Genomic DNA, 9,016 nt, shown 5'->3' on the forward strand with positions numbered 1-9,016 from the left:
TCAGCACCGTCATCATTGGGTTTCATGCTCTTGTAGCCCGTCAGGTGCAGAGAGCTCAGTGTTGTTCTCATAAGGCTCTATCATAGATGTGTCTGGAAACCTCCCACCTGAAATAGCCTTGTCTCAGTTAATGCCTCTTTATCCCAGTAGATTTCTTCCTCTTCTCTGATTTTCTAGAGATCCAGCAGCTCACCTCCAGCTCCTTTATGCCGATTCTCTCACACAGCCCTGGAGGTTCTCCCACAGGTGGGCGGCCCAGGCCCCTGGGGGAGGCTGTCGTTTCTTTGGGAGCCTGACAGGCTGGCAGTGCTGGCTGATTCCAGAACAACCTCTCCTTCACTTGTACACTGAGCTGCCAGACAGCCCATCTCCTCCAGGGAAGACTCCTACGCCACCCACCATGTGCCACAGTCTCAGCACGTGCATCACCCCCCCCCCCCAGCCCCGTGTCGGTCACAGTAAAGCCTCGTGCTCAGGACTCACGAAGGGAGAGCGTCCCCTCCCATGTCACCCTGGAAGGAGGCCTGACATGCAATAGACCAACAGTTCTTTCCTAACAATCCATCTCGGCCCGACTTTCCATGTGGATTAAAGGTTCAAGAGTTGATTAATGGGTCCTCAGGCACCCTTTTTACAAATTCTTCAGGGCGGTCTGTTTTCAGTTTGCCTCGGTATCTTGTATCTGTCATCTTTAGATCTCAGCCAAAACTTCCATTTGAACATTCTGTCACATGTATTACCCTTAAGTTCATTCATTCAGTAGACATTCCCTGAGTGTATACAATATGCCAGATGCTGAGTTTGGCAGGAAAAATAATTATAATAATTCCTGCCTTAAGAAACTCATGGTCTAGTTGGGGAGGCTGATCTGTTAAGAAAGAATGGTGGGGCCTCAGGTGCTACAATGCACAGAAGCTCAAGTTTCCGGGCGAGGGAATCAGTCAGTCTGGGTGGGAGGCAGGCAGCAGGCATGAGTCAGAGAAAAACCTTCTCCGTAGTGCTGATACCCAGCTAAGTCTCACATTTAAATCTGTTCTTTTTGAGAAACAACCTCTTTTTTAACCTTCGGAATCTCTCTTACAAGCATTTGCTTCTCAATAATTTATCTTTAAAACACAACCAAATGTAATGGGAGGAAAGGAAGAGAGAATTCCCTGATGTCTGCCATTTCGCCACACATGTACAGTGGAAAGGAAAGTAACGCTGGTGAGGAGCTTCTGTGACACAAGTTTCCCGCCCCCGCCTGTGAAGGCAGGCCTGCAGTGCTGTCTCACGCCTGGGCCCGCACGCAGCCAGGAAGAGCCTTTCCCAAGGGCATGTTCAAGGTTCAGCCCTGGTGGCAGGACGCAGAGTCCTCCGTGGAAGTGCAGCAGAGCACAACCCAAGGAAGAGGCAGGGACGGAACAAGGACTGGCCAAGGTGATCTCAAAGACGTGGGGTGTGCTCTAAGGGAGGAAGATGTTCTGATACATCTCGGGGTGAGCAGAGCTCTGAAAACAGCCCCGTTATGTGGCCTGGAGGCCGCCTCCTGCAATACGTTTGACTGTTTGGCCCTTGGCTCCAGACGGCCCTTTGCCCATGACTTTCTCGTCAATAGTGTTTTGTAATTTAAACAATTTCCTTCCTACCTAAGGCTGCTGTTCCTCCTGTCAACATGCCTGCTGCTTTAAGCGCTCTCCCGGTCAGCACTTCCAAGTCTGTTGAGGGTTGGGACACCAGATAACTAGTTCACAATGTTCATGCTGTCCTCACAGAAGCAAGGGTGGAAATGTGTGTCGGTTAGCAGGTAAAAAAACTACCAGGTTTCCTAAAACCCTGGAATAAATATTGAAAAGAAGTTTGTCCTCTCCTAGCATAATATTTATCAACTCTACTTTGATCAGGGTGAAATGTCTTTCCCATTCAATGGCAAGCTCCCTGGTGAAAGGCCCACACAGTCTTCCTCTCCTGATTACATACACATCGAGGGCTGGTCTTGGCACATGAAGGGGGCTCGGTATGGTTTTGAATGTTCTAGGTGTTGAGATTCAGCAATAATTAAATGAAGCCTTGTGTAACTTACCTCTTGGTTGGGGCAAGGTCTGGAGAGGGCAGATTATGGACACATAAGCCAGTAAACGCATAGGGTGTCAGAAGGAAATTAACAGCACAAAAATCAACCAATCAATCACAGAATGGTGTCAAGGGGACACTGGGATATATTTTGAAGATACCCAAGGGCTCTTTCAATTGGTGTGGTAGTCACCTTTTTATGTGTTTTCCTCCCCTGCTAGTACATGAGTTTCTCCAGGACAAAGAGGATATTGTATGCAATTCTGTGTCTGTAGCACAGAGCCTGGCACAGTGAGTGGATAATGAATGTTTGGAGTAAGGCCTTTTATGCACATGACCCCTGAATGACTATATCCTTCACAACTAACCATCAGTAGCCGGACCTGTTTTTTGGAGCCTCGAATGCTGCTGCTTACCACCTCCCAGTCAGGTCTGGTGGACTCTTAAAGTTTGAGTTCACTGCTTTCGAGTTCACTTCCTGAAGATCTTAACAGCCTCGGGAGACCACCCAAGGAAACCCAACTCTTCCACTCATGCAATGGAGCTGATACAATCTACGTTGATCTGTCCACCCAGATGCTGTAACATGTCATCTGCCTGAGGGGCCCATTGGAAAGACAAGAATGTCTCGAAGTCACATTCCAGAACATGAGTCAATTAGACTCAACCTGGAGATCTCACGCCTGTACCCACAACTTCACTGACTGCTGTGAAGAGCAGGAGTTGAATTAAAGGAGTCTAAGTATAGGTGTAAAGTGGTTCCGTCCGGGTATTGCTGTGTTTAGTTCAGTAGATGATGTACTCAGAGACTGATTATGTTTCCTTCTTACGTGGCCTCCTTTCAGGCAGTGAGGAGGGGAAATATTCCTCCCCTGGTCCCTGGAGGCAATACAGAAGTGCTTTGCCTCCTACGTTGTATTTTGCCCTGGAGACCCCAAAATACAACTCTTTATTAAGCTCAGGATGTATGGTCATAGATGTAACTTTAAAAGTTTATTGGATTTTATTCTTGCTACCAGAGAAAAATAAGGTGGAAGAAAAAGTGGATAAACCAAGTATCTTAAAAGGAAGTGAATTCTAATAAGTTCTTTCCTGTGACGAGTGTGAATTTAGCTCTCCAACTCAGCTCTCTGTGTTGTTTTCCATTAACAGGAGGCAATGGCAAAAATGAGCAAAGTTGGGAAAGTTGTGTTCCCAAGACAAGAAGATAAAAAGTAAGTTTATAATTTTTATGTGCACGGTGCTAAAACATTGAGAAGACACAAATGCATGCAGCTGTAGACCTAGACTAAACTCAGGAGGTCAGCTGGCTCAGACGGAAAGTCACTTTCATTTAGCTGAGATTGCAGACTTATGGAGGGCAAGACCTGGGGGTGAAATGCAAGCTTCTGAACTATCAGACCAATAACCTTTGCCCTAAGTCATTGGCAGCAAATCTGGTCTTCTTTGTTCTGAAGCAGGGATCTCTTATATTTCCCATCCGAGACCCAGTAGCATATGCCCATTCTTTTATACTGTGTATCTCTTACCATTGAGTGCTACAAAATGACCTGGGTAAGTGTTTTAACCCCAATTTAACATACTGTTAATTTATTGAGCTCTCGCTATGTTCCAGGCATTAGGTTGAGCTCCAGGCAGGATTTAGAGGGAAATAAAAGACTATCTAATTTGTGTGCACAGATCCTTTCAGAGCAAAGAGATATGTTCCACAGTAGAATTATTACTGGGTGACACAGTAACCCAAGAAAGAAAGGGATGTGACATTGTAGGAATGAGAGAAAGGTTAAGGCTACTTGATTTTAAATGGCTAAAAGAAATTGCTTAGACAGGCCAAGCCAGGGAATAACATTCTTGGTAGTGGGAATAACACATGCAAATTATAAAAGTGAGAACAGCGAGGTATGTCCAGTAAATGTAAATAATTCATAATTCTGAAACGCACAGTATTGATACAAGATGGAGCATGGTAGGAAGTGAGACAAGGGAAGAGCACTATTGGGAAGCAGGTGGTCAGCTCCTAAAGAGCTCGGAGGCCATGTTAAAGACCTTGACCCTCGCCTATGAGCAGAGCACAGATGCCAAGTTGTAAGCAGTGGTGTGAGCCAGTCACATGTAGATTGGAAAGATCCATCTGAGAGGACCCAGTAGTGGGGCAGTGGATAGAAGGATTTTTCAGTAATCCCGGTTTGGATGAAAAGGACCTCTTTTAGTTCCCTGGCACTGAGTTTCAAGATGAGGGGAAAGTGCTATGTGATTTTAGGGACTTCTGTGAGTCCTAGATGTGCAGTGTTTTGTGATTTTAGGGACTTATGTGAGGTTAAGACATAGGAACAAAGCCAGGAAAAGGCACTGATACCCCCCAAGCATGATCAGCGTTTGAAAGAGGTGCACATGTCCGTGGAGAAAAAAAAAAAAAAAATTTCTTTTCATTTTGTCCTTCCTTGTCTCCAGATGGAGTCAGGCTGTTAATCCTCAGGATATAAACCCCACTCTACATGCCGGGGTGGAAGGAGGAGGCCCTGGCACGGGGGAGCTCAGTGCAGGGACGGGCAGAGAGCTGAGTTCGTGCTGGCGGTGGGGCTGTGGGCTGCTATCCCTCTGTTCCCCTGAGGCTGGCTGGAATGGCCCTCTTTTTTTTTGAAGTTAGAAAGATTCTCCATCTCTTCTCTCCGAGCCTCCCAAGACTTTGGGGGAAGTCTGTTTTTCAGTCCTGGAGAGCATCCCTGGCTTCCTGCTGGCAGCTGTCTCTGGGGATGGTGGAGGCACGCACAGTGCTGTGGCACCATCTGCAGGCCATCTGAGGAACTGCAGATAGAAGCAGCCAGTTCCCTTTTGAACTTTTCTCACTTTTCTCCCTCAAATTACATGATTAACTGTAGGGACCTGGAGTTAGGTCTGTGCCACACAGAAGCAATTGACTGAGTTGGTGAGAATTGAGAGGAGAGGGAATTTAGCTCATTAAAAAACATCAGAATCACAGAAATCCTAATCTAGGGACCATAGCACAATTAATTGAAATTTTAGAATGGCCCCAAATCTTGTCATTATGCTCAGTCCAAATTTATATCTGATTCTAGAACAGTCGCTTGAAAGTACCTTGAAAGAAAATAGTGCAATAAAAGATACTAACAACAGAGTAAAATCAAATCATATACCTGATACGGGCTTAAGACCCAGAATATATAAAGAGCTCCTAAAACTCAATAAATCTCCAAAACTCAACTCAAAAATGAGAAAAGGACTTGGGTGGACATTTCTCCAAAGAAGATATATAAATGGCCAATTAGCACGTGATAGGCTGCTCAAAATCACCGACCACTAGGAAAATCAAGACTGCAGTGAGAGATCACCATTCACCCATTAGTATGGATGCTATTAAACAAACACACAAACAGAAAACCAGAAAATAACAATGTTGGTGAGGATGTGGGAAAACATGGGCACGTTTGGTGGGAGTGTACATGTTTGTTATGGAAAATGATACGATAACTCTTTAAAAAATTAAAAATAGAATTAACATGATCCAGCAATTCGAATTCTGGGTATACACCCAATGGAACTGGAAGCAGGGACTCAGAGAGCTGTTTCTACATCCTTGTTCATAGCAGCATCATTCACAGTAGCCAAAACTATGGGAGCAACCAAGTTTTCATCAGTGGATGAATACATCACAAAAACTGATACATCCATATAATAGAATATTAGCTTTATAAGGAAGGAAATTCTGACATAGGCCACCCAGGAATGCATGAACAAACATTGAAAATGCTAAGTGAAACGGGACAGTCACTCAAGGGTAAATACCGCCTGATTCCAGGTATCTAAAGAATAAACCCGGGAAGAAAGTTGCTGCAAAGTTGTCAGTATTAAAATTGGGAATCTTCAAGTATATGAGAGAGATTACTAACTCGCCTCCCTCCTAGTTTTGAGATTCCAAAGTCAGAAAATCCATTTCATGTAGTGAAAGAATTGCTTACCATTGTATTGTCATAGAGTATCACTAGAAAGGGAAAATCATTCCATGATTAATAAATTTGAAGGTTCATAGGCTAATGATGACAGGACAATATTAATTAATTAAAAAGTAGAAACTATTTTTTTTTTTTTTTTTTTGCAGTTTATGGCCGGGGCTGGGTTTGAACCCACCACCTCCACCATATGGGGCCAGCACCCTACTCCTTTGACCCACAGGCGTCACCTGAAACTAGTTCTTACATCCCTTCTTATGAGACAGGCCCTGTTCTACGAGTTCCTCACCTACCTCCTCCTTTAATTCACACAGTAGCTTTGTTGAGGTAGATCCTGTAATTATCATACCTTGCCACATATAAACTGCCCTCTTTTCCCCAATTTTGAGGGAAAAAAATTCTGTGTCTATATAAATGGTTTTAATTATTTTATGTATGCTTAATTTACTAAAAGTGTAACTCTAGAAAACAACAATATCTGTGTGCAAAATAATCCCCTGGGATATGGAAAATATGCCCCCTCCTCACCAGCCCCCAGCCCCGTCGGCTACCCGCTCCTGGGGAAGACACTGCAGGGGCAGGAGCCTCCAGCCCGCTTGGCTGATCACACCAGGCACCCACCACCACTACCATCTTGGAAGCAGATATGCTGCTAAGAGCAACAAAATAGCGTCCACACCTCAGCGAAAGGAGGGTGGAAGTGCCCAGGCATTGGTGCTGCCTCCTCTTGTGTGAGGCCTGAGGCATAGAACCAGCCACTGCAGGGAAACTGGGAGGGAGCCCAGGTACCAGTGAGAGGGTCTAGAAGTCCTGAGCACCCCCCTCGTCTGATTCCCAGCCCGTCCCAACCTCGTCCCCACAACCTCTCACTTCCTGTGCCCACCCATGTCCATCACTGGGAATGTGGCCCCTGAGGACCCCAAAAAGCTGGTTCTTTTTTCAGGCTGCCTTGTCCCCTTGGGCCTCAGAATGGGGCCAGCTGTGCCAGAGACAAGGCGGCCTGGACAGAGCAGAGATGGCAGGCTGGCCCTGGCCCGCTATAACACCTCTCAGGAAATCAGCCCGCTGGAGTTTTTAGCAGAGTAGCCATGATGGACCATTCTTACTGATGGACATGGGTGGGAAGAGGGGATGGTCGGGGGCTCAGGTCATCCAGGCCCCTCTCACCTGCCACCTGGGCTCACTCCTGGGCTTCTCTGCCATGGCCAGCTCTGCGACCCACACCCATTCTCATGAGAGAAGGAGGTACCATTTCATGGCCTCTTTTTTCCTGAGAGTTTGGGCCAAAAATAAGGGTGTGCTTTGTACATGGGAGCACATTATACACAGCAAAATATGGCAACTGCATTTATAGATAAGCAAATTTCTGCACAAATAGATTAGGTAACAGATCTAAGGTCCCACAGCCAACAGGCCATGCTGAGATACAAACCTAAGCTTCAGGGTCAACCTCTTCACATTGTCTTCAGCCCCTTTATAGCTCCTATGTTACCAGAATGGCTAATAGAGAAATATTGGGGGGATCCCATAAACATAATCTGTGTCATGAGTAGAAGACCCTGTCTGTGTCCAGGTGTGCAGCCCTTCTCTCCCAGTCCACGGTTTGCACCAAACGTCTCTCACGAGGCTCCATTTTTCAAGCCACGCTGTACTGGCGTTATGAACCGCTCCCCTCATGTCAGCTTTCCCAGCCGAGAGGAGTCAGCACTAAGCTGCAAGTCCACAGGTACAATTGTCTAGTCTGTTACCATTCTTTTCAGGATTATGACGCCAAAGCAGCTGCAGCTGCTCTTGTTTCTGATTCATGGCCAGCCCAGTTCTAACAGATCTCGCTCACCGAGTCGGCCGGGTAGGACAGGGAGAGCAGGGCTGCTAGGAGATGCCCGGAAGGCAGGGTGCAGCTCCAGGAAAGGCTGTAGTCCTGGATCTGTGGGGTTTCACTCCCGGATAAAGCAATCTAAAGCAAAGGAAATGTAGGTGTGGGATCTACAAAAGGGTGATTAAAATGTTCAGTCTCAGCCCTACTCAGGCTGTGGTTTCACAGCAGTCTTTAAACCTGGGGTGAGGCAGGGAGCAGGTTATGCACTGAATCTGGGAACAGCAAAGGATCTCTGCTGAGCTTGGTCCTTTTAGTATGTGCAACGGAGGCTTTGAAGGCAGACAGACGCACTTTAATTCCAGTGGTGCCCCTGTTTTTAGCTCTACTCCTTTGTGTACATCTCCCCAGGTAAATGTCCTTATTTCTAACACAGAGACGACACCACTTCCTGTAGGTTATATATAACAGATAGGAAACATACCAATCCACCGCCCGGGATGCCGTAAGAAATACTCAAAAACTGGGAGGCGCCAGCATTGCCATAGCAGGTAGATGCCCATTTTTCCAAAGGTATGGGGGAATCCACGTGGCAGTTTTGTCTTGAGATCGTTCAGCATGTTTGTTTTTCTCCCACAGATATTATGACAAGAAGTATCAAGTATTCCTGAAGCTGGTTGAACACCAGAAGGAGTACGCAGCAATCATGGGTGGAGACTGAGCAGGGCTCACAGGTGCTGGCTCCAGAAGGTTCTACGTCATCACATTAGGGACCTCTGTTGCCTCATCTTATATTCGAGACTCTTTAGGTATCACTTCATCATGTTTAATAAAGAAAAATGAGACACCTGCACTCAGAGCTAGTGTCTTCCATTTGAAAAGCCACTGGTGTTTCACTGGCAGTTTCTGTACAGGTGTTTCACTGAGAGTCAACCTGTGTAGGATAAGACCTTGGAGATCATTCAGTCCAGGGGAGACATTTTCATTGATTCGGTGTCAGCTATTAAATGAAAAACTTACATTGCTTTACCTGGGACCTCTAATGTTTACTCTGTGTCCCTTATGGCATTTTTTTTCTCTTCTGTACAGGATCCAGTCTAGAGTCAAATATCACATTTAATTACAGGATCATCATTTTGCAATCAGCATGTTTTAAAGATAGGTAAGGCAGGAACCATCA

The 9,016-nt window shown here is 45.9% G+C and overlaps 1 protein-coding gene across 11 annotated transcripts in view; it reads left to right on the forward strand.

Moving 5' to 3' along the window:
• FGGY (FGGY carbohydrate kinase domain containing) overlaps positions 1-8,689 on the forward strand; it is a 433,138-nt gene extending 424,449 nt beyond the window's left edge. For 3 of the 11 annotated variants that reach the window (XM_053575373.1, XM_053575372.1, XM_053575379.1), the window contains 3 exons: positions 3,205-3,266; positions 7,594-7,746; positions 8,476-8,689. In XM_053575373.1, the coding sequence (XP_053431348.1) occupies positions 3,205-3,266; positions 7,594-7,746; positions 8,476-8,557 (297 nt within the window). In that variant the 3' untranslated portion in view covers positions 8,558-8,689. The other 8 variants (XM_053575377.1, XM_053575381.1, XM_053575378.1 and 5 more) reach the window with 6 other exon arrangements.
• Positions 8,690-9,016: the final 327 nt, after the last annotated feature.

Source organism: Nycticebus coucang, chromosome 22 (genome assembly GCF_027406575.1).
Source record: "Nycticebus coucang isolate mNycCou1 chromosome 22, mNycCou1.pri, whole genome shotgun sequence".
Lineage (NCBI taxonomy): Eukaryota > Metazoa > Chordata > Mammalia > Primates > Lorisidae > Nycticebus > Nycticebus coucang.